The sequence below is a fragment of the Perognathus longimembris genome, chromosome 13 (assembly GCF_023159225.1).
Source record: "Perognathus longimembris pacificus isolate PPM17 chromosome 13, ASM2315922v1, whole genome shotgun sequence".
In the NCBI taxonomy this organism is placed as follows: domain Eukaryota; kingdom Metazoa; phylum Chordata; class Mammalia; order Rodentia; family Heteromyidae; genus Perognathus; species Perognathus longimembris.
The window spans coordinates 52,221,489-52,246,387 of record NC_063173.1 but is presented as its reverse complement, the minus strand read 5'-3'; the positions used below and the strand labels follow the sequence as shown (position 1 = coordinate 52,246,387).

The following is a 24,899-nucleotide window of genomic DNA, read 5'->3' as shown; positions in this document are numbered from 1 at the left end:
CGGCTCGGTCCCGCGGTGACGGCGGCAGCGGCGGCGGCGACGGCGGCAGCGGCGGGCCCTAACGTCGTGGCGCCAAGCCGAGCGGAGCTGGATCCCGGGGGAGCGCGTGAGTGCGGGTGCGGTGCTGTGCGGTGCCGTGTGGTGGGCGGGGGAGGGGCAGGGGGGCTGGAGAGGCGGGGTCCGGGCTGGGGGGGCGGGGTAGGAACGGTGGCCAGAGCGGGCTCTGGAGCTAGGATCTCTGGTTGAGAGGGTGGTGGTAGGTGGGGTAGGGTGGGCGGGGGCCACCAGGAAACTTTGCCGGGGTCGTGGGGGGCGTGGGGGGTGGCGCTGGGGACATGGGGACGCTAGGGATCTCGTGCGTGCGCGTGGGGAGGTGTAGGGCGCACGGCCGGAGGAGCCTCAAGGGGGGGAGGAGGGGGCGAGGGCTGGGGCGGGGCTGGGGGCGGGCTGAGCTGCCGGAGGGACCCTGGCCTCCCGCACCCCATCCCGACGCCGGATCCCTCCCCGTCCCCTAGGCCCGCCCGCCCCTGGGCCGCCCCCACCCCGGGTCCGCGTTGCCACTCCAACGTCTGTTCTGCTGCCTGGCGTCCCGCGCACAGCCCTTCTGCTGCCGTCGCCCCCTCCTCCGCCGCCCTCTGGGCCCCTCTCTGTGTCCAGAGCTCCCCACGGGGGGCCCCTCCAGACCGCCCCTGCCTCGGGGCTGTTCCGTCGCCCCGCTGGCCCTCCTTCTTCCAGCAGTTCACGGGCTATTCCTCTGGCCACCAGATCCTAGGGGTGACCCTGCCTGCACCCAGGCTCCCCCGGGCACCTGTCTGCCCCAGGCTGAGGCTGCTCTGCTCTGCCCTAGCTCTTTGGGTGGTCTTTGCTCCTGGGGTCACTTTGCTTATTTGGATCCCTGTGGTGGCGGTTGAAGAGCGTTTGGATTCTGCAGCTTTTAGGCCATGGCTTTGATCACTTGGGGCTTCTTGGCTCTGAGGCCTGTCAGTCACAGTCGCCACCTTCCCCACTTCCTACTTCCCCCTCCAATCCGGGGAACCCTTTTTCATAGCCTGCACCTCTCAGTCTGCACAGGTGCCCATTAGACACCCCCCCCCCCTAACCCCACTCCCCACATGAGAGGGATTTTCAATTCTGGGCAAGTTTATGTTTATTTCAAACCACCCACTCCGTGTCCCTTGTAATATGTTCAAGGACAAGGAAACAGCCTTGTGTGTTTTTTAATTTTGTTTTTCTGTCATGTGCTCCTCCCCCACATACACACTTGGCCTAGCTCTGCACGTTAGTCACCCACGCACAGTGGGCAATGCTGTTAGTTGATCAACGGGCTGACAGTGTTGTATTTCTCTATGGCCTTCATACCCTCTTCTAGCTTTGAAACAAGTGGAGACAGGGTCACTGATGGGGCACAGGAGGATGGGGAAAGATTGGATGTGGTGGTTTTCATCCAGCTGTTATAGGTGGCTTGAGGTTGGCCTGGTGCAGGTTTGGAGAAGTTTGAGTTATCCTGGGTTACGAATCTTCTCCCTTGCTCTTTCTTTCTTTCTTTTTCTTTTTCTTTTTGATCAGAGCAGGGTTCTGTTCCCCACAAAGAAGATCCATGGGGGAGTCTTGTGGGTGGAGGGGTGTTTTGGTAGCCAGGCTGGGAACTGAAGAGGTGGTGTGGTGCCTGAGGAACAGGTGACGTGATGGTGGTGAAGGTATGGCCAAGGCATGCTGGAGCCTAGGGTGGGGGAGGGGCTGGGGGTGGCGACACCAAATGCCATCGCAGAAATAATGTCCTCCTTGTGCTGGTCACTTGGGTGCTTGACATTGTGCTAAGCACTCTGCATGTATGATCAGATCCTCAGTCTCCACATTGAGTCCCACCGAGTCCATTTTTCTTTTCTGCTACGGAAACTGAGGCTTAGAGAAGTCACAGGGCTAGGACAGTGAGAGTCACACAGCTTAGTCTTTGTACCCTAATAACCTGTGGGATCCAGAGGCTCTTGTCACAGGCTGAGACACCTCTCCACCACGCGGCTACCACCTGGTTTATTTTCTTCTGTTCCCCCCTCAAAACTCCTTGAGGCTTTCCCAGGCTGGTGAGTGATGCCCACATATCCGTGTCCTGGGCTACATTTTCCTCTCTCTTTCTCTCCCTCTCTCTCTGGAAGGGGAACCCCAGGGACTTTTCCTCCAAGTTACCCCACCCCCCGGATGTTCTCAGGCCCTGTCCCGTCCTCCCAGCCCAGCCTGGGCGGGCTCCTCCTTCCCCTTGGCGAGGCTCTGGAAATCCAGTGGGAGGCCATTGCTATGGCAACAGGACTAGGCCCTGGCTTTACCTCATCAAATTCCAAGCTGAAGCCAAAACGATTGGGAAATTAAAGAAAAAAAATGCATTCCAGATGTTTACTTTTTATTCCTTATTTTTCCGTGTTTGGATGAGACAGCTCGGAGGGAAAGGGAGGTGGGGCAGGGATGTGGAAGGAGAATGGGGCGGGGAGGAGGGGGGTAGCCACTCCCAGCTGTGGAGGGCGGGAGGGAGACCGGGAAGGAGGGTGATCAGGAAGGGGAGGCGGAGCCCCAGGTTGGGGAGGAGCGGGTTTTTCCCGTCTCCCGTGAGGTGATTCACAGACAGACTTCAGAGTTTTCGGCCTTCTTGCTCTGCCTGCAGTAGGTACTCCAGCCGGGTGAAATGCCTTGGGAACCGTAAGTGAGGTGTCTTGGGGAGCCTGTTATAGGAAGGCAGCTCCCTGAAGCTCTAGGACTCAGAGATTGGCCGGAATGGGAGGGGATCCGGGCAGGGTTGAGAGCTTGGCTGTGGGGGCCTCCTTCGACCTCCTCCTGGCCCCCTCTTCCTGTCCCACGCTGCCTATGCTAGAAATAGGAGACCTCCCTGGCTGAGCCTGCTGTCAACGCCCAACTCCTTTCCCCACTCCCCTTTTCCTGGGTCCTTGCACAGGCCAGCTTACCCCTGTCTGTCCCCCCATTCTCAAGCAGGGTCTGCTGCATGTGATGAAAGTGTCTACTCTCAGGGAAAGCACGGCCATGGCTTCCCCCCCAGCCCGGGAGATGGAGGAGGAGCTGGCGCCTGCTGGCTCTGAGCCAGGTAATCCTGGGTGATGGGTGTGTATAGGGGGAGGGTTGGAAGAGCAGAAGCTGTACCCCCCTTCTGTCTGGCTGGGGGGTGGTCGTCAAGCGATGACTGTGTTCAGGTGAGAGTAAGGCAGTATGGGATGCGGTTGAGAGGTTCTCAGTGCCTGATGACCCTCAGCTCTCCAGCAGGAGTGGAAACACAACCTTGTTGAGGTGGTGGGGATCAAATCACATGCTTTGCAGAGGAGGCAATTGAGGCAAGGGAGGAAGAAATGGAGTAGATGCTCAGGGATTTGAACTCAGGTCCAGACTCTTTCTTAGGCTTAGCTGATTTTCTTGTAGAAAGGTCATGGTTGTGAGTGAGTCCAGGTCTTTTTTTGGTCATTGGAATGCCTTATATAGAAGGTAGATTTCTGCTCTCTCTCTCTCTCTCTCTCTCTCTCTCTCTCTCTCTCTCTCTCTCTCTCTCTCTGTAGATTTACTTTGGTTTGGCTTAGGTCAATAGTAAGTGTGTCTTCTTGGTCGTACACTGGGATGATAGCATGGGAAAGGTCTGGGAGTGTGGAAGGAGAACAGGTAGCAGGGAAGGAGGGTGGAGAATCTCAGCTGGGATAAGGCTGAACTGTGGCTGATGCTGGTGGCTCATGTCTGTTATCGTAGCTACTCAGGACATTGAGATCTCGAGGATAGAGGTTTGAAGCCAGAAAAAAGCCACAAATGGGGGTGTGGCTCAAATGGTAGAGTGCCAGCTTTGAGCAGAATAAGCCAAGTGACTATCTGAGGTCCTGAGCTTAAGCCCCAGTACTGTAAGCAAAAGAAAAAATGTGTGTGTGCGTGTGTGTGTGTGAGAGAGAGAGAGAACGAGAAAGAGAATATTCACTGAGATGTTGTAGAATGCCATATGAAGGGAAAGGACTAAGTTGGGGATCTGACCTATTGTTGGAGGACCTGAGCTATTGTTGGGGGTCCCAAGCAGGCAGACTTTTTATTTCTATTTTTGGCGCATTTGCTCATTCATTCACTTGGTAGGACTTGGTGCTAGGTGTGAAACTGGATGGAGGACAGTAAGGTGCCACCAGGGCTTATAAATAGCTGTAGCTTACAAGGGGATGGCCTAAACATTTCTGGAGTTGGGAGGTGGGAGATGTTTTCCCAGATGAGTGGAGAAAGCTGGGAAGGCTTCACAGAAGAGGTGGCATGTGACTCGTGCCTACAAATGCCTGAACTCTGCTGGGGTGGGAGCTTTGGAGGACCAGCAGCCACCAGAAGTTCCACTTCCTCCTCCTTCTGGCAGTCCTCTCTCTACCAACCCTTTCTCTTGACAGGTGACCCTCGGGCCAAACCCCCAGTCAAGCCCAAGCCTCGAGCCCTGCCCACTAAGCCAGCCCTGCCTGCCAAGCCCAGCCTGCTGGTGCCTGTTGGGCCTCGGCCCCCCCGGGGCCCCCTGGCTGAGCTGCCATCTGCTCGGAAAATGAACATGCTGGCGGGACCCCAGCCCTATGGTGGCAGCAAGCGTCCCCTTCCCTTTGCACCGAGGCCTACAGCTGAGGCCTCTGCCGGAGGAGAAACCACCCAAGAGGCTGGCAAAGAGGAGGGTGGGAAAGAGGAGCTGCTGCCCCCTTTAACACCTCCAGCTCGATGTGCTGCCCCTGGGGGCGTGCGGAAGGCCCCTGCCCCCTTCCGTCCAGCCTCAGAGCGGTTTGCAGCTGCCACTGTGGAAGAGATCCTGGCCAAGATGGAGCAGCAGCCTCGCAAGGAGGTCCCTGCCAGCCCTGACCGCCTTTGGGGTTCCCGCCTCACCTTTAACCATGACGGCAGCTCACGCTACGGCCCCAGGACCTACAGTGGTGTGGCCACTGGCCCCAGAGAGGAGGATGACAAGACCCTCACCAGCGGATGGTTGCCGGAGGGGCCAGCAAAGCCTGCAGCCGAGGGCCAGGAAGAACACAGCAAGACGGGCGAGGAGAGGTGAGGGTTGGAAGGTTGTATGTTTCCTTGGAGCCTAAAGGCTGGGTGGCTGGTGTGGTGGGCTCTCTCTCGGGCTGTGACCTTCCTCTTTAGGATCCGTGTAGGCTGTCAAGATAGGCAGACCCCAGTTGCAAGGCATTTCCCTGGCAGATGGTATTATTACTGCATGTGTTTCTGTTTGCTCATTCTTGTGTTTCTGTGTTGGTGATGGAACCCAGGGGCTTTTGTGTGTGCTAGGCAAGCACTTTACCCCTGTGCTCAATCACTACAGAGTGTTGTTTTGTTTTTTTAAATCATACTTGTCTTCAGAGTTGATAGGCGTTTGTAATAGAGTCCCAAGAGATGCCCGGAGATCAGGGGGCTTCAGACTCTATGGCCTGGAATCTGGAACCGGTCTTTGTTGGGGAAGCAACTGTTGGGCCCATTTTTACAGACAAGAAAACCGAGGCTCACAAAGGACTCCTCAAATAAGAGGCTGAGGCCTAGTCTGAATTCAAGCCCATCTGATACCCACGCCTGAGCTCTTAACTGCAAACTTTTCCTGTGGGCAGAGCAGCGTGCCAGATGTGTGGGTGCGGGAGTCAGGGTGTGCAGGGCACAGACTCTGCCCACAAGGAGAGAGGTCTGAGGGGAGAGAGAACACAGGAGTAGCTTGGATAGTTTCTGCACAGATTTCGGCTAGTCGGGAATCCAGTCCGTTTGCCCACAATGAACTTCCCCAGAATTGGCACCTCATGCAAAAGAAGACCGGCGAAGGAGGTGCCCCATTGGGGTCGTGGACACAGGGCATGCAGGGAAGCTTGATGGATTTGGGGGAGCTTTGGTTTACACAGGCCATCCTCCAAGCAAGGAGAGCCAGCTGGAAGCACTGGCTGGGCCCAGAGGCTGCCTTCCCCCACCACAGTAGAGACAAGGGTGTTGAGGTATGGGCTGTGTGGAAAGCTGAGGCTTGGCCCAGCCTTGTCTGCCCCGCCCTGCCCTGCCCTGCCTTCCAGCCTTGCCCTTCTCACCTGAACATACCTAGAGGTTTGATTCTGGAATTCACCTCTGCCTTTCCCAGACAGGGGCAACAGTGGTCACCCTGCTAACCCAGGCCAAGTTCTTCCCCCCATCCAAGCAGTGCTTCAGAGGAACAACTTGAGCCTTGGAAAAAAATCACTCTTTCCCCTTCCCTTCCCCCTGCAATCCTTCATGCAGTATTGGCAGGGCAGCCTAGACCAGCTGTGCTCTCTAGCTGGAGGAGAACTTTAACCCTTTACGGGTCAGAGAAAAGAGGGGCTTTCTTCTTGGGAACCACACGAGATGCTTCTCCTGAAAGAGCTTGAGGAATTTAACGCTATGTGTGCAGGCAGGGAGGAGGCAACGCTCTCCTGGGCCCTGGCTCTGTGGAAATGACACAACTTCCTGTCCCCCAGTGGCTCCCAGCAGGCCTTGAGAGTACATTCCTGGGGTGTTTATTCTTTGGGCGCTGTTGTACTTGCTTAGGGAAACACTGTCCCCTTTTTGATTGTGCAGCAGGCTTCAACATCCTGTGCCTCTCTGTCTCCTTTCTCCCTCACAGGAACCCCCCTTCCAGCCCTGCTATCAACGGAGACTTGGCTAAGCCAGCCAGCTCTGAGCCTGCTACCAACGGGGACTTGGCTAAGCTGGCCAGCTCTGAGCTACCTAGCACTGTGAGTCCAGTCATCTTCCTCTTATGAGTTGCATCTCCATATTTAAGAGCTTGAGGTCATGTAGGTCACTGCTTTCACTCTCCTGGTGGTTCACAGGGAGAGGGTGAAGGCCGCAGACTTGCTCCAGGGCTTGGTTCTGAGACCTCAGATTTCTTCATTCCAAGCCAGTGCGGTGGATCATCAAGGTGGTGTTCACAGCACTGGGGCTTCTCCTTACTAGCAGTAACTACTGTTATCTCCCACACTGCCTCTCACTGAGGCCCCACTGTGTGTGCTGGGCACTCTCTAGGAATATTAACCAACTTCATCCCTGAGGAAACTGTCCATCACAGTGTGAGAACCGAGACCGCCAGACTCACTAGGTTAAGGATCTCGCTTGGCCTGAATCAGAAGCCAAAGCCTCTGGCTTTGGAACCCTCCCTGGCTGGGCTGCTATTTCAGGGCTCAGAAAGGAAAGAGCCTTTTTTTCCTTCTGGATTTCCTGTTGATCTCTTCTCTTCACCCTTCATGCTGCTTTCCTGAGTAAACTGCAAAAGCGGCTCCTTGACTCCTAGAGCCCTTGCTTGCCGGAAGCCTTCTGAGCCGTTCTGTAATGAGACTATCCTCTAAACTGACAGATAGGCAGTGAGGGCTGGGAGAGCTGGACCAAGGCGGTGGAAGCCCTTGCTGCTAAGGATGGACAGAGAGCTGTGTGGTAGCCAGGGAAGTGCATTCGTGACAGAGTACGGCCTGTGCATGTGAGGAGGCAAGGAAGCTGGAGGGGCCCTGGGTTGCAGTGAGATAGGAGCTGGGCGATAGTGAGGAACAGGAGGTGACAGCACTCCATGGTCTGAAACCTCTCAGGCTGCTCGAAGGCCTTTGACCTTGAAGGAGGGCGAGATGCCTGGGAAGGGTTTGGAGAAGAGGAATGAATGGCTGTTGCTTAGTTGTGAAGAGATCACTTGGCTTGCTTGGCCAAAAATGGGTAGGGAGGTTGGAGCGGCAGCCGTAAGGACCGGGTGGGTAAGTGGCTGATGGAATAGTCCAGGTGAACCATAATGGAGGTCTAGGCCAGTGGTGGAGCTGGTGAGGAGTGGTTGGATCTGTGAGCATGTAGAGGTGAGGTAGACAGGACGATCAGATAGACCGCTGGGAGGAGAGAGAAAGCAAGAAGCCTCTAGGGATTCCGGCCCATATAACCAGCTCGAGGGCCAGGTTACCGTTTACTATGATGAGGACAGCTAAGGGCAGAGCCAGGACTGGTTGAGATATGAAGAGCTTGCTTTGGGATTTGTTGAGTTTGAGATTTTTTTTAAAGATACCCTGGCAGAAACGAGGCAGGCAGAGGGCTGGATATTGGAGCTAGTTAAAGAAGTCTGGGACTTGTAAGGGTCAAGATTGATAGGTGAGACGGAGGGGTGGCAGTGCAGGAGGGTGTGAGGCCTGAGGTGCCGCTGAGGAAGCTGGGAAAGAGCAGCCATGAGATGGAAGCAGAGTCCCAGCCAAGCCACATCAGCCCCTCGTGCTGCTGGACGGGCCACAGCAGCCCCCAGGACTGCAGGAGGGGCCAGCAGCCTCCAAATGCTGGGGCAGTTCTTGGCGACCTTGACAAGAACAATGAGTTGGCGAGGTAAAGGAGAAGGCATGTGTGGAGAGGGTTCAGGAAGACTGTGGACCGTGAATGTAGGCAACACTTTGAAGAAAACAGATGGTAGCCTGAGAGAGATGGAGGGTCAAGAGTAATTTTTTTTTTCTTTTGTGAAGGCAGAAGAAATTAGAGCAGTTGGTGTGCCAGTGGAAATGATCCAGTAAGAAGGGAAAAATCAATGATGCAGGAGAGGAAGTGTTGGCTTTTGCCAGGAGCAAGGACAGTGGCTGGTTATAGAAGGGGGTGCTGAGGGCTCGCCCCCCCCACCCCACTGGTGGTGCAGGGAGGACTTGGGCTGTCTGTGTTGGTGGCCTCTGTTGTAAGGGAACCGGAAACAAGGCCATCAGCTGAGAGAAGATGGGGAGGTGTTGCAGGTTTGGGGAGAGACGTGTGAATGAGACCACTGAGTGTTGCCTGGAAGTGAATGGAAGAGGGGGTGTCATGGGGTTACTTTGGAGACCAGCTTGAAGTCAGTGGTGACTATGAAGCGAGCCCAGCCACCCTGATTGCATGTTTTTCTCCAGCTTCCCAGGTGCTGGGCTCGAGCTGGATTTAGGTTGCCGGATGTGATGGACAGAATGAGAGATCTGAGCATTGAGAGTACAAAGCAAGTGTAATGGTTGAGAGGCGAGGGAGGGAGGGAGCGAGGGCCCTGGGAACTGGGAGAAGGAAGTCACTGTGCTTCCCAGAGGGGTTGAAGAATGCAGGACAGATAGGAAGTAGGGATGGACCAGTGGGACACTTGAAATGGAGATGGTGGTGGTAGGGGCCAGGCTGTGACCTGGTCAGGCACAGCAAGTTGAAATTACTGTCAGTGATAGCAATGGTGCTAGAAGGGTTGCCATGGTCTCGGAGCTACAATTTTCAAGGACTGAAGGGTTTGTAGGAGGCTGGTGAGGAGGGGCTATGTCCATGTAGTTTAGCAGCATGACTTTGTGTGTGTGTGCACGTGTGTGTGTGTGTGTGTGTGCACGCGCCAGTCCTGGGGCTTGAACTCAAGGCCTAGGAACTGTCCCTGAGTTTCTTTTGCTCAAGGTTAGTTCCCTACCACTTTGAGTCACGGCTGTACTTCCAGCTTTTTTGTGTGTGTGCAATTAAGTAGAGATAAAGAGTCTAACAGATGTTTCTGCCCAGGCTGGCTTTGAACTGCTGTCCTCAGATCTCAGCCTCCCGAGTAGCTAGGATGACAGATGTGAACTTGTAATCCTGACCAGGGCATGACTTTGATACAGGAACATTACAAAGAGCAGAGAGGATGAAGAGACATGGAAGGGGTCTTGGGAAGAATCAAGACCCCTTCCCCTTCCCAGACCCAGTGGCTGAGGAGGGAACAAAGTATGTGCCATGTTGGAGGAGGTGGCAGAGGTCAAGATGGAACCAAGTACTTCATTTGTCCAGGGACAGGGAATGTGGAGAGAGCCAGGGGCCTGGCATCCCCCTGCCCACTTCCGTTCCCTGATTTACCCCCACCATGGGCCCCATCATCCCATGGCAGCCATGGTTTTCTATACCCACAAGCCATGTGCATGAGTCTTATTTAGTCCTTACCCACTGCACGAGGTGGAGATAATTGCCGTCAGCCTCCCGGCACAGATGGGGGTACTTGAGGCTCAGAGAGACCCTAGGGGAGGGGAGGCAGTTCTGAGATGACTCCAAGCCAGGTATTTTTCTGGGCTTTCAGCCTGAATCCCACAGTCTTTCTGCTTCCGTGGGTAGGTAGTAACAGAACAAGATGGGGGTGCACACAGAGCAAGATGGGGGTGCCGCCCATCCCTCCTAGCTACCTTAGAGTTCTGCTCTGAGGCCGATCCCTTCCCTCCCACCCCCACATGCCTAGATGGTCAGTTGCCTGATTTTTCTGTTCTCTTTGTAAAGCAAGTGTTCTTTATCCGCAAACTGTGGCCTCTTAGGAAATGCCTAGGTGAGCTTGCGTTAGGTGGCTGGTTAGAGTTGAACCTCTGAAATGGTAAGAATCATCATAATTGAATAAGGCGCCTTTTCTTGGGAAAAGATCAGAGTGGGGCGTGGCTCTGTGACCCTAGAAAGTCTGTGAGGCTTTCCTGGAGATCACCCTGGGCCCTTTCCCAGCCTCTCCGCATGTTGGTTTGCTCTTCCCCATCTAGGGAGCCGTTAGAGCAAAAGCCTGAGGGAGAATTGTCTGGAAGTGTCCGTGGGGCTCCGCTGAGAGGTGTGTGTAATGGCTTTGACCTTTCTCTTGCAGGTTCCTGAGTCCCAGGTCTCCACCCCAAGCCCCACATCAGATCGTGGTGGTGCTGCCTACCCAGGCCTTCCCACTTCAGTGTCCAGCCCAGCCCCCGAGTCTCCCCAGCGTCATTCACCTGAGGAGCACACTCCCAGCCACGCACAGCTTCCAGATGCCCAGAGTCCTGCAGCTTCTGAAGCATCTTCCTGCCTCCCTGCAGCTCCAGCCTTCCCTAGCACAGCCCTGCCCATTGAGGGCTCCTGTCGTCCCCCCAGCCCAGGGTCTCAGTCGAGGTTGCTCCAGAAGCCCCCGGACCCAAGAACCCTCCCCAGGAGAAGGTCTCTGGACACCAGAGTCCAGAGAAGCCCCCGACGACTTCACCCCAGCTCCCGATGGAGGGAGGTGAGCTGCTGGATCTTGCTCGGACGTTTCCCCCTGGGGAGGAGGCAGCAGCCAAGGGCAGCGTGGACCCTCGCCCCAGCAGCCTGGGTCAGCGCCGCTTCTCCGAAGGTGTGCTCCGTCCACCCAGCCAGGACCAGGAGAAGCTAGGGGGCTCTCTGGCTGCCCTGCCCCAAGCCCAGGGAAGCCAGGCAGCCCTGGATCGTCCCTTTGGGAATGGGACAGAGTCGAACTGGAGTTTGTCACAGTCCTTTGAGTGGACCTTCCCCACGCGGCCCTCGGGTCTTGGTGTGTGGCGGCTAGACTCGCCCCCTCCCTCCCCCATTACTGAAGCCAGTGAGGCGGTCGAGGCTGCGGAGGCTGGTGGTTGGACTGTGTCCGGCAGAGAGGCGGCAGGGTCCCAGCAGGACCCAGGGGGCCCAGGAAGGCCTAGTTCCTGGGTGCAGGAGGAAGGTCCCAGTATCTCTCCAGCCCAGAAGGACAATGGAGAGAGTCAGCCCCAGGACCCACCTGTTCCCTTTGAGTCCCCATCTACAATCGAGTCCCCACCCAGAACATCCCTCCTGCAAGCCGAGGAGAGATGTGCAGACCAGGAGCCACTGGCTGGACAGGAGGCCCCCCTCCCCGTGACCACCAGTGAGGCAGCCCTACCCATCCTGGAGCCAGTCCTGGGGCAGCAGCCACCTGCACCCTCCGACCAGCCCTGCATCCTCTTTGCCGACATCTGTGACCCTGGGCAGGCATTGCCTGCGGAGGAGGAGGCGGTGACCCTAGCCCAGGCTGAAACCACCCAACCCAGGACAGAGGCCCGAAACTCCTGTCGGACTTCCCCGGAACCTGTGGGCCCCGACAGCAGCTCTCGCTGGCTGGATGATCTCCTGGCTTCACCACCGCCTAACGCAGGCAGCGCCAGACGGGCAGCTGGAGCCGAGCTGAAGGAGACACGCTCCCCGAGTACCTGTTCAGAGGTGAGGGCCGGGACAGACAGGAGGAGGCCTCTGGGCTCCGAGGACAAGGCTTGGGTTGAGCTGGACTCTTTCAACGCGGAGAAGGCAGTGATCAAGGCAGCTGTGGGTCTGCACCTAGTAACTCTACAGTCTGGCAGAGATAATACAGGATAGTGCCTAGGCCTTAAATGTGGCATGAGTTCAAATCCTGACCTCAGCATTCACTAGCTAAGTGGTCTTGGTAATTCTAAGCTTTAGTGTCTTTTTTATAATAATGACATTATAATAATGGCATTAGTTCTACTGCCGTTAACAGTAAAACGTAGAAAGTGCCTGACGCAATGCACTATGGCCAACTATGCTAAGTTGTCTGTTATTAGCAGGAGTGTTGTGCAAGGCAAACTAGCATAGCCTTCTAGGGCCTGGGCTTATCTCCCAGTCGCATCTCGAAACTCTGTTTCTTTGCTCAGGTGTAGCCTCGAACAAGTTAACTTTTCCACGCTCTACCTCAGTTTACGTATCTGTAAAATAGGATTATAATGAAGGGCTCACTCTTGGAGAGTAATGGTGGGGATTACACGAGTTAGGACATGTAAAGTAAGAAGGATAGACTCGTCATGTGTGTAATAAGTGTTGGTTTTTTAAAATTGTTATTGTAAAGGTGATGTACAGAGAGGTTACAGTTACATAAGTCAGGTAATGAGTACATTTCTTTTTGGACAATGTCACCCTTTCCCTGGCTTTCTTCCAGTTTTTCCCTCTCCCACCCCCCACAAATTGTAGAGTTCATGTTCAACATGTATTGTTTTTTGTTTTTTGTTCTTTTTTTTAAATCACCAGTACAGTAGTACTTCTGTTGAGGAAGCAGGGCCTTCTGCAAAGTTACCCAGCAAGTTGGTGACTGGGGCCCTGGGCCCTGGGCCCTGGGCCCTGGCATCATTTCCAGGCCCAGTGCCCTTTCTTCTACCAGACCTCCTCTGTCTTTAAGGGCTGGGATCCAGGTGACTTGTGAAATTTATTTTTGATCCTGGCCTGGGCTGCTAGGGGGCGGGGCTAGAGGAGCCCCGGGAGGAGGAAGGGGAGGAGCAGGAGCCAGAGCAGGAAGGGGTTAACACCAAAGTGACTCCTGTGGTGGGTGTGTCTGTCCCTGAGACAGGGGTGACTCAACTGGCTCCTGGGCGGGGCCGCCAGAGCAGCAGCTGCTCCAGTGGGAACTGAGGGAGCCCAGCCCGGGAGCAGGAGCCCCAGGAGTCGTCAGACAGGTCCAGGCTAGGGGTGCGCTCAGGGAGCGGCCCAGCCCTGTCCAGGTCCTGTCCCGTACCCACCCCACCACACCCAGCAGCCCCAGGGCGGTTGGGAAGTGTGTGGGGGGCGTCGGGGCCATGGCCCTGCCTGGGGATGGGGAGCCCAGCATGTCTGTCCTGGAGCGGCTACTGGCCAACGCGGCGCTACGGGACGAGGCTGGCAGGCTCCGGAGCCCTGAGCCCCAGGCCCGCCCACCCTCTGGGGTGAGTCAGGGAGGGTGGAGTGTGGGTATGGGGAGCCCCTCCTGGCTCCCCTGGGCTGGCTGAGGCCAGGGCGCCAGGGCGGGGATATCTTCCGGGGAGTGGGAGGCTGTGTGGTTTCCTCAGGGAGGAAGAGCCTAGGTACTCATGCCCACCCTGACTTCACCAGGGACGTTGTGGAGGGGACCCTGGGTCTTGACCTCTCCTAACTGCAAGCGCTCCCCTCCCCTCCCCAGTCTCACATACAGACTGTTCCTTCCTGCAGGATTTCTATTGGCACCTAGCCTGCTGTTGCCCAAGGGCTGTAAACATGACCACAGGACCATCGATTGAGTGCCCGTTGTGTGCCAGGCTATGCTGAATTAGGGCTTTTTGGAGTGATCTTAGTTGTCTCACATTTAGCCCCTAACAGTAGGAGGAATTATCTCTGTTGAGGGATGAGGCCCAGAGTGGTTAAGTGATTTGCTGAAGGTCACACAGCCAGACTCCAAACCCAGGCTCTCTGCCGCCAAAGCAGAGCTTTCAGGCACCGGGCAGTGCTGACGCTTGTTCTGGATTGATTCCCACTCTGATGGACACTAAATATTCTTTCTTCTTTTTTGCATGTGTTTTTGTTTTTCTCCTGAACCCCAGGGACTCCTTGGCTGGGCCCAGAAGGACCTGCAGAGTGAATTTGGGATTGCAGCAGACCCCCATTCCAGCAGCTTCACCTCTTCCGGCTGGTCTCAAGATGTTCCTCAGGACTATGGCCTTGGGGGCACGGGTCCTCGAGGGGACCCAGGCCTGGGGGACAGGGATTGGGCCAGCAAGTACCAGCCAGGAGCTGAGGAGGGGAGCAGTAGGGAGTGGGCCAGCAGGGGTGGCCTTGGTCAGGAGGGGATAGACGTCCGAACTAGCTCAGAGCCCAGTGATGCCCTCGGGGGGCTCTCAGCCTATGAGAGGGTCGTGGGAAAGCCAGCCCAGCTGGGCCCTCAGAGCCAGGAGGCCAGCATACAGGAATGGGAGCTTGGAAAGAGGGATTCCCAGGGCACTTACTCCAACCAGGATGCTGAGCTCCAAGACCAGGAATTCGAGAAGAGAGATTCACTGGGTGCCTTCAGCGGTGGAGATAGAAGACTCCAGGACTGGGAATTTGAGAAGAGAGATTCACTGGGCTCCTACCTCAATCAGGATGCAGAGGAGGAGCAAGCCCAGGACTCGGGGGCGAATGACCACCATGGTGGCTACAGCAGCCACGACGCTGAGAAACAGGACCGGGAGTTTGAGAAGAGAGACTCCTCGCTTGGTACCTATGGCGGCCTGGCTGCAGCACAGCAGGACGAGGAGTTTGGGAAGAGCGTGTGGCTGAGGGACTATAGCAGCAATGGGGGTGCTGCAGCCTTCGGCGCACAGGACAGAGGCTTTGGATCTAGAGGCCTGAGCTCTGGGTTCAGCCCCGAGGAAGCCCATCAGCAGGATGAGGAGTTTGAGAAGAAGACGCAGAGTGGGGAAGACAGTCTGGGTGATGCCAGCAGGGAGGCGGGCCTGCCAGAAGAGGCAGAATCAGGGGGCCTGTTCAGCCCCAGCCTCTCCCAAGTGCAAGATGGGGCCCTTGGGCAGAGAGACCAGGGCAGCTGGCAGGGCAGTGACTCAAGCCAGGATGTCGAAGGGCTACAAGAGAGACTGCACATAGGTGCTCAAAGCCCTGGTGATGCTGGCCTTGAAGAAGGGGCACTAGGGAAGCCAGGCTGGGACGGGGAGTTCAGCCTTGGAATTGCCCCACAGCCCGAGGCCGCGTTTAGTCCCAGGCGGCAAGACTGGAGCGGGGACTTGTGCCTTGAAGCCACTGAGAGGAGCTACCAGTTTGGCATCATTGGCACCGACAGAATGAGTGGTGCCGGCCTGAGTCCGTCGAGTAAGATGGGAGGCGGTCACTTTGTCCCTGCCAAGGAGTCCATGTCCAGGGCCTTGGACTGGACCGACCAGCTGGGTCTCAGGAACTTGGAAGTGTCGGGCTGTGTGGAGTCTGGGGGCTCGAGCGAGGCCCAAGAGAATGCCATGGGACAGATGGGCTGGTCGGAGAGCCTGAGCTTAAGAGACGGAGACACGGCCAGCCGATTGGAGACCGGAGGGCCTGAAGAGCCCAGGGGGATGGGAGTTGGGGAGAAAGACTGGACTTCCGATGTGGGGATGAGGAGCAGAGATTTGGCTGGGCAGGGGAGGTAGGGGACCGCACCCAGGCCAGAGAGAGTGGTGTGGGGCAGCCCGACTGGTCAGGTGTGGAGGCTGGCGAATTCCTGAAGTCAAGGGAGCGTGGGGTGGGGCAGGCTGACTGGACCCCCGATCTGGGGCTGAGAAACATGGCCCCAGGAGCCAGCTGCAGCCCCCGAGAGCCTAGAGAGCTTGGGGTGGGTCAGGTGGACTGGAGTGATGATCTGGGCCTGAGAAATCTGGAGGTGCCCTGTGACCCCGAGTCTGGAGGGCCTCGGGGCTGTGGAGTGGGGCAGATGGACTGGGCCCAGGATCTGGGGCTCCGAACCACGGAGCTCTCTGGGGTCCCGAGGGAAGCTAGGGAACATGGGGTAGGGGAGGTGGACTCCGGTGGCCTCAGGAACAGTGGCGGTTTGTCGTCTGGCCTGTCGGCTAGAGACCCTTTGGAGGCCCGGGAGCGAGGGGTGGGCGAGACAAGCGGACCAGAGATCCCCCGGGAAGACAGCACCTCGCCTTCCTCCGAGACCTGTCCCGAAGACCCTGGAGCACAGAAGGGAGAAACCCCGGGCTTTGCAGCCAGGTAAGGGAGCCCATCTGGGGGTGGGAGGGCAGGTGCACTGCTTCATACCTGTAACAATCCTAGCTACTCGGAGGCTGAGATTGGGAGAGTTGCCGTTCCAGGACAGCCTGGGCCAAGAGTTTATGAGACTCTCACCTCACCCAAGAAAAAGCTGGGCTTGGTGGCACAGGCCTGACCTCCCAGCTGTGCCAACCACACAAAAGATCATGGGCAGCCCAGGCAGAATGCAAGACCCTCTTCAGAAAATTAGAGCAAAAGGGCCGAGGGTGTCACTCAAGTGGTAGAGTACTAGTCTAGCAAAGTGCCAGACCTTGAGTCAACTCCAGTACTGCCTCAAAGAATGGGGAATTTCCTCTGAGGAGGAAAGAACCAGTTTTTCCCACGGATGGGGCGTGCTTGGAAAATGGAGACTACTTGAACAGTGTCAACAGCAGAATTGGAATATGAAACAGATACAGGCGAGCTGAGTTCCTTTGTTGAAGGAGGGGTGTAAAGTTGCTGGAGGTGTTTACCCTTGGCCACCTCCTTGGGCTTTCTTGGTGCTACTTGTGGCTGTGTGGGGAGGTGGAGTTAGCCACCTCTCCGATGGTTTCTAGAACTCAGCAACACAGCACGGCAGTTCTGTTTCCCCCAGGCCTTGAATTCGCAGGTGCTCCTGGCCCGGGGAAAGCAGGTGTTTTGCCGGTAGCAGAAGGCCCACCGCGTGCGTGCGTGCCTGCTTGCGTGTGTTGGTGTGTCAGCTTCATGGCCTGGGGCCACCACAGCCAGCAGCAAAATGGTGCTCATTGTTTGTTAGGATAGAGCCAGACCAGGGAGCACTTAGGGAACTTGAAGCTGTTAGGACCTGGCTCCTGGCCTCAGGACCTAGGAGCCCCTTTCCGCCCCCCAAGTTTCTGAAATAACTCTCCCAAGGAACAGCCTGTGTCATGGCCGGGTGTTCTAAAATCCACAGAGGTGATTTCACCCCTTTTAGGAAAGGCGTGAAAAAGTCTTGGGATGAATCTGTTTCGATAATATTTCTATCCATCAAGGTTTGGTTTTATTCTCTTTAGTGAGGAGAAATAATTTTCCAGCATCAAAGTGAGAGCTTCCCACTGGTGGTGCAGGAAGGAAAGGGAGGGCAAAGGAGGTGTTGGGTGGGGAGCTGTTCTAAGTGGGAGGGGCTGAGGGTAGTGAGAGGGAGGGAGCCAGAGAGGCTCTGGGTGGGCTCAGAGTGGCATTTGAGATGGAGGTGGAGGAGAATGTGGGGCCAGAAAGGGAGTTTTCTGGGGATCCAGATGGTTGAGAGGATGGGGGGGGGGGGGGATGGACACAGGGAGTGATGGAGTCTGGCAGGTGAGAGACAGGTACAGAGCAAGTCAGGAGACTCCTGTAGTCCAGGAGCACTTACTGGACTCAGCCTCAGTTTTCAACAGACTTGGGAAGCCCAGGCTTCCAGCTGTAAGATTCCTGGCGTGGGAGGGAGGGATCTGCCGTGGATTTCTCTTCCCAGGACTCAAAGGTCCATGTGTCCCAGGGCTCAGCCGCACATGCTGACTCACTGATCTAATGCCCTGTGAATCAGGACAGAGGATTTTGATCCTGTCCCGTGGGTGGGTTCAGAGACAAGTGACTCTTGCTTCTATCAACTGCCCTTAGGTGTGGCCACCGTGTTTTAGTATGACTGTCAAGGAGTGGGCTGGAATCCTCCACCTTCTCCTAGTGGTTGGGACCCATGGGTGGCCGGCGAGGAGGCAGAGCAGTGAGTCCTTCCCTTGGTTCAGGATGTAGGGAGGCGGCTGCAGGCTGGCAGGGTGGGGATGGCAGGAATGGTTGGGAGTGCTGCTGGCGTTGACCGTTCCTGAGCTCAGGGATTAGAGCTGATGCGGGGCAGGTGAGCCGCCTCCTGTGAGAAAGGAAACAGCTGCTTTGGAGGGGGCTCATGTGGATTGTGTGCTTCTGGCTTTCCCAGATGTGCCCTCGCAAACACCTAGTGGTGGTGCTTAGGGCTGGAAAATGCTGGGTGCTCTGTGACTGGGCCAGACTTCCGGTGTCTTCTGGCACACCTTAAGACCTGGAAGTTGAACTCAACTTCAGGGTTTCCCAAACTTAATCTGACTAATGTCGTGAGAGCTGGTGTCCTGAGCGTTTGACAGAGGGAAGTTCTTATGGAAAGTTCCTCTTCCAAGGAAAATTTGAAGGTTGTTTCCTATCTGGCTTTGGGCTCGGGTGGGTCCTGAGTCTCTCACTATGTCTGTAATTTGGGACAAGTGGCTTCTCCTTTCAGGCCCCTCCCACCCCTCCCTACCCCCCATTCCTCATCTGGAAATTGGGAGTAGTGTACTTGCTCTTTCCCATGGGGCTTTGATGCGGACAAGGGTTAGAACACGCGAAGCAAAAGATAGAAACCTGTCCACGGAGTGGACCCTGGGAGCAGTCTTTTGTCTCCTTGGGGCCATTTTTGTCATGATCCTCACGTGATAATCCTTGGCTGGACTGCTGTTTGGGGCAGCTGTGACACAACAGACTAGCGTGGGGATAGGTGGGGTGGCGAGAGCCCATGGGTCTCCTCCCACTCGGTCTCGGTGGAAGCATCACGGCAGGTCCTCTTCTCCTCCGGCCTTCTGCTCATGCTTGGATTCAGCAGTGCAGAAGTCGCCCGGCTACTTGGGAGTCTTCGTGGATTCCCAGAAGTCCCTTGGAGATTCCAAGGAGGCCCTCGTGGCCAGAGCAGCTGACAGTGCGTGATTGTGTGTTTCTGCCCATTCCTGCCGGCCTCAGTCCTCCCGGGCTCCCTAGAGTCAAGGCCAGCTGCTGTCCCTTCAGACACACGGTTCCAGCTCCAACCCTTCCCTTCCCTCATGCTACACCTTCGGGGGGTTCTGATACCCGGAAGCCGCGAAGGACCAGGCTAGTCCAGCTCCTTCTTTGGGTTATTATCAAGTCCTAGGCTGGGTGATGGATGAGTAAAGATGGTAGAAGATGCTGAGCATAATGAGAATTATCCTAGTAATTTGTATACCTACCAAGGGCTAAGTGTATGGTAGGCACATATTTCTGCTACTAGGCCCAGCAAAGTTCAAGTATGTTCTTTGTCCCCATCTTACTGAGGAGGAAACTGAGGCTGAGCACACATATAACTTGTCGCCTGAGTCATTGGTGCAGAAGAGAATAGAGCCTGGGTATGGGGCAGTGGCAGGGTTTTGCACCCAGGTTCCTAATTTGTCTTTGCTTCCTGCCAGGAAGGTCTCAGGTTACAGGTATTCTGGGCTCTCTCGGGTAGGAAAGCAGCTCCTGAGAGGGGGTGATGGCTGAGGCCCTGGGGTGGGCTCTTTAGGGCGCTCCTCCTCTGGCCCCCTCCGTGGCTACCCCTGGAGTTCCCGCCAGTGACCACTGCTCTTGTAGCTTGGGCCAACTCTTGTTCAGGGTGATCTGTCCATTCACCTCATGCTGGTCGTGCATCTAACAACCAAGCTCTAGGGCCTGCCCTTGGCCTCTCTGTCCCACCCAGAGACAGGCTTAAGGCCTAACTCTCCACCTCTTTCTTGACATCCTCCCTGACTCTAAGCTGGCTTCAGGGTGAGCTTGCTCTGGCCACAGTTCAGGGCTGCTCCCAGTTCCACTGCCTTTCTGTGCTGAAGCCACTGCCCCCCTCTCCCACCCATCCCCCCCTCCTTCCTCCCCACACTGCTTTAATTTCCATCTGTCAGCAGCTTGTGGAAGGACAGACTGACACATGTTCTCCCCCCTTCCCTGCCCTTTCTTTATTTCCGGCTCAGTATTGGCTCACCTGCCTTATCTCCTCCCCTCTCTAATACCGGTAGTCTGGCTTCCAGGCACTGCCCTGCCAGCCTTTCCTGGCCCTCTGTGATGGCGCCAGTGGGGTGCATGCAACGTGTGTCAGGGAGTCGCTTGTGCTATGTGAGGGTGTGGTGGGCACCGCCAGCACACACCTGCCCTGCCCAAGGTGTGTGTGTGTGCTGCGCATGCACACTTGTGCTTCAGGGTGTGGCAGCCTGCTGAGGTATGAGGTAGAGAGCATGCGCGGTGCTGCCTGCCTGGGTGTGTTTGTGCTGGGTTGTGAGGAGCCCCAGGCTGGAGATGGAGAAGCCATGTTGAGGTCCAAGGTGACCCTGCTTCTCATTGACTCAGCACACATTGGATTTGTCCGGCCCCTGGGCCACATGCTAGGGGCAAAGACAACAAGGGCCCAGCTTTTCCCAGAGTGGTGGGGTGACAGAGGATCACGGGACTGAAGCCTGGGCGGATGCAGGATGGATGGAGCCCCCATCAGGAGCTGGGATGTGGAGCTGGGGGTGCCGTGCTGGCTGGGCGTGCGGGGAAGCTTCCCGGGTATGGGAACAACTAGGGGCTGGGTGTGTTCTAGGGGGAATACAGAGATGAGATGTGGGGCGGGGCTGCAGGTGATAGAAGGTCAGTCAGGCAGCTGGGCTGTACTTGGCTCATCCCGGGAAGTGTGAGGGTTCAGGCAGCAAGGACAGTGGTCAGCACAGCTGAGATTTACGGGAGCTGGCAGGGACCTTGCCAGGTGCCATAGATTGCCCTTCCTTTACCCCCACCCCCTCGCCGGCTGCCGAGCAACCCTGGGAACTTACAAAGGAGCTCTTCCGAGGCCTCACGTACAGGCCAAGCAGCCCCCAAATGCTGCTCCACAAGAGGAAACCCTTTTTTCTAAAGCATAGATCTGTCACAAAGTGGAAAATCCACACCTGGCCTCCCGTGACAAGGTCACAGAAGTTCCAAATGCAGGAGCACTGAAAAATACCATACAAAGTTACTTGCAGGCTCCCTGTGTAAGGTGTAGAGGAGACGTAGATGTGTGTTAGCTTTAGAAACATTCCTATCTCATTAGCGGGGTGGAATGGCTCAAGTGGCAGAACATTTCCTTTGAAAGTATGAGGCCTTGAGTTAAAACCCCAATACCATCTATATCTATTATATCTAATATATATACTATGTATTATATGTAATGTACATGCATCTATTCCCAAATTTTGAAAAAAAAAACCTAAACTCCCAAGCTCCTCTGGTTCCAAGCATTTCAGATAAAAGATACTCAAGCTGTAGTAAGTATTCCATTTGGGATTAGAACCCACCACGCTCTCTGTCCTCAACCTCCCCCTGCATGCTGTGTACTTCAGTCTGCAGAGAGGGTCTTACCAGATCAGTGACCTTGTTTTCTTCCCAGCCCCAGGTACCTGGCCCGCTCCCCGCCCTCCGGCTCCCAGGGCCTGCTGGAGGAGATGCTGGCCACCAGCAGCTCCAAGGCTGCTGCCCGGAGGGAGTCAGCAGCCTCAGACCTCAGGGTCCCCTTAGAGGAGGAAGGAGCCTTAGCAGGTGCCGATCAAGGGGAGTCCCCGGAGTCTTTGCCTGCCCGGGACCCACTGCCATCCTGGAGGCCGCAGCCTGATGGGGAAGCCAGCCGGACGGAAGAGGTCGATGGCACCTGGGGCTTGGTCAGGGCCAGGCAGGAAGAACATGGGCCCACTCCAACCCCAACTCCTCGGCGGCCCCCCCAAGGTCCTCCACCCACCTGCCCCAGTCAGGACTTCTCCTTCATCGAGGTGAGTGGGGGTGAGCCCGGGGCAGTGGGAGGGGAGGCTGTTGTCCCGCTGTATGAAGCTAGAGCCCCATTCCTGGAGCTGCCAGTTGGAGTCAGCATGCAGGCTGTGGGGGCTGTGAGAACAGGAAGCTCTCTTGTGGGTCCCCTGTGGGGTGGACAGGAGTATGGGGCAGTAAAGGCCTTGATGTTGCCTGTGTTTCAAGCAGGACACTGAGGTCCTTGACAGTGCCATGTATCGGAGCCGTGCCAACCTGGGTCGCAAGCGTGGGCACCGGGCCCCGGCCATCCGGCCAGGGGGGACCCTGGGCCTGTCAGAGGCAGCAGACTCGGATGCACGCCTGTTCCAGGATTCTACAGGTAGGACCGGTGGATTGTTTAATGGTGTGAGTGTGTTGCTGTCTGGCGGTGTGTGGTCTGAATGGGGTGCGGGGGGTGGGGGGGAAGGGATGATGGCGGGGGTGTCACCTGTGATGTGACACCCATTTCCTGGCCTCTGCAGAGCCACGGACTTCTCGGGCACCATCTTCAGATGAGGAGGTAGTGGAGGAGCCTCAGAGCCGCAGGACACGGATGTCCTTGGGCCTGAAAGTCAACCTGTTCCCTGGCCTCAGCCCATCTGCCTTGAAGGTACCATCTAATCAGTCATCTGGCCTCCTTGAGGCAGCCTCGCTGCTATCCTCCCTCCCTCCCTCCCTCCCTCCCTCCCTCCCTCCCTCCCTCCCTCCCTCCCATTCTTCCTTCCACCTATCCATTCTTCCATCCATCCATGCATCCAACTATCCATCCATCCTCTTTCCTTCTACCCATCCATCCTTCTGTTCTTCCATCCATCCATCCATCCATGCATCCATCTATCCATCTATCCTTCTTTCCTTCTACCCATCCATCCTTCTGTCCATCCATCCATCCATCCATTCCCCTATTTCTCTCTCATATTCCTCCTCCCTTTCTGTCCCCCAAGGAGGGCCTTGGAAGGCCCTTTAGCCTGATGGACCCTGAGTGGTAGGAACAACAAAGTTGTTCTTGTTCCGGAGTCTCAGTGGAACTAGGGGATGGGAGCCATGCCTGTAATTTGCTCTGGTGAAGGGAGAAGTGAAGGTGTCACTTGGGAGGCAGATGGGGGCCGGGCTTTGCAGAGGAAAGAGTCACTTTCTGACAGCAGGGTACTGTGACTAGAGGGTGGACTGGCCAGGACCTCGGAAAAACATTTGCTTTTAGCCTTGAGGTAGCCATGAGAGTTGGCTGTGAGGGTTGGGTTGGGGAGGAGGCATTGCAGGCCGAGGGAACAGATGGGCAAAAGCATAGGTGTAAGAAGTCACCCCCGGCCTTTTCCAGCCCAGTTTACTGAATTTAATTCAGTATCTTTTTGAGGACCTGCTGTATGCAGGACAAGACTCAGCTCTGAAAGGTCTGTCTTTAAGTCTTTAAGGAGAGGACCTTAGAGGGGTCTAGTTCTGGCTCAGGGGATTATACCCTCTGGGAGAAGGCTTGACTCTGAATCCTGCTGCTTGTCTTTTTCACATCCATATCAGGCCAAACTGCGCTCCAGGAACCGCTCAGCTGAGGAGGGGGAGCCAGCAGAGAATAAATCAAGCCAGAAGGAGTCCTCGGTCCAGCGCTCCAAGTCCTGCAAGGTCCCAGGGCTGGGCAAGCCCCTCGCATTACCTCCCAAGCCAGAGAAATCCTCAGGGTAGGTGACTAAGCCTTGGGCATCCCTGACCTCAGTTTACGAGGTCAAGTAGGGAAGCCCTGCTTTACAGAAGAAAAGCGAGGCTCCGAGTGGAGATGGAGTGCTTCGCCTGCAGTAATGTCAGATGTCTGTATATGATAAAAGTTTGCCTTCTGGACCTTTGCCTTCTGCCTTCTAGGTCAGAAAGTTCATCGCCCAACTGGCTGCAAGCCCTGAAGCTGAAGAAGAAGAAAGTCTGAGAGGTCATTGAGGTGAGGGGCGTGGCCTGAGTTTGGATCTAGCCCCGGGGTCCAGGTGTGAGTAGGAGAGCTCCTGGCCCTCTTCTAGACTTTAGCTCCCCTTTGCGCTTTCTGTACAAGGCTAGAAAGAGGTGGGTGAGGACAAGTCGAGAGCCTTGGTAGGTCCTTTGGCTCCTCTGAGCTGGCATGAGACGCTGGTCATTCCTCATGATGAGGCTCCGCTGTCAGAGCTGGGATGGTCAGGGCTGGGATGGACCGAGCCAGGATGGGCGGAGGAAGCTGAAGTCTGGCGTCCTTCCTCTGACCTCTCATCCTCTCTCCCTGTTGCAGGTCCTTTCTACCTGGCAGTCTCAGGCAGTGCCTGTTCCGGTCGGGGTCCCATACAAGGCGATGGCTGGAGCCCCGGCCAGGCCCCAGGCTGCAGCCTCCATCCTGCCCCACCTCTGAGGAGTTTCTGGGAGGCACATTTATGCACTTTGTATCACCTTCCCAACCCCCACCCCCCCAGCCTGGATTACATCTCTAGTGCTTGAAGGTTTTGGTCCTTCCTTTGCTGTTTTGTCCTTCTCTGCTTCCTCTTCCAGCCTCCTTTGGGTTTTCTTTTGATACCAATTTATAGCATTTTTTATAAAAGCCTTTGATTTTTGTAATGGGCAGAGCCCTACCCAAGTCCCACCCCGTTTTTTCTCCCGTTGCCCCTCCCCCCTCTCTCCCTCCCCCACCCCCCCCCACCCTGCTAGGTGCCCCATGGAGACCAATGACATTTGAAACAATGAATAAAGTCTTTTTTTGGGAATTAGTGCTGCCCAGGTTTGTGGGATGTGGTTGTAGCCCTCACCCCTCTTTTCAGGCTGCAGTTGGAAAATGCTAGTTTTAGCCCTGTGAGTCAAGTTTTCATGGCTGAGACGAAATACCTGAACAAGACTTAGTTTGGCTCACAGTTTCAGAGGCTGCACTCCGTGTCGCAGGGAGGGTGGAGGAGTCAAGGGTGCCATACCTCTCTTGAAGGCCAGGAAGCAGAGAGAAGTGAGCCTGTGGCTCCAGTCCTTTCATTCCCTATAGATCCCCAGGCTAACTGGGGGATATGGTGGTGCTCTCTGAAAGGGTCTGTCCCAGCTATTCCAGGGGACCATGTGGAGATAGTCACGGACAGGGGAAGAGTAAGGAGGTTTATTAGTGGGGCCATATCTCCCACGGGAGAGGGAACAACATGGCGGCTGCACCTTATCCAGGTGGTAGC

At 56.1% G+C, this 24,899-nt stretch overlaps 1 protein-coding gene across 1 annotated transcript; it reads left to right on the top strand.

Annotated features, from left to right (window-relative positions):
- The first annotated feature begins 16 nt into the window (after positions 1-16).
- Tnks1bp1 (tankyrase 1 binding protein 1) lies at positions 17-24,540 on the top strand. Its single transcript, XM_048361703.1, is given in 14 exon segments — positions 17-106; positions 2,980-3,088; positions 4,401-5,043; positions 6,605-6,716; positions 10,565-10,805; positions 10,808-11,913; positions 14,031-15,591; positions 15,594-16,167; positions 21,356-21,731; positions 21,937-22,087; positions 22,230-22,357; positions 23,263-23,420; positions 23,599-23,671; positions 23,990-24,540. Coding segments are annotated over 12 exon segments (5,205 nt in total). The 5' UTR covers positions 17-106; positions 2,980-2,994; the 3' UTR covers positions 23,660-23,671; positions 23,990-24,540.
- The last annotated feature ends 359 nt before the right edge of the window (positions 24,541-24,899 follow it).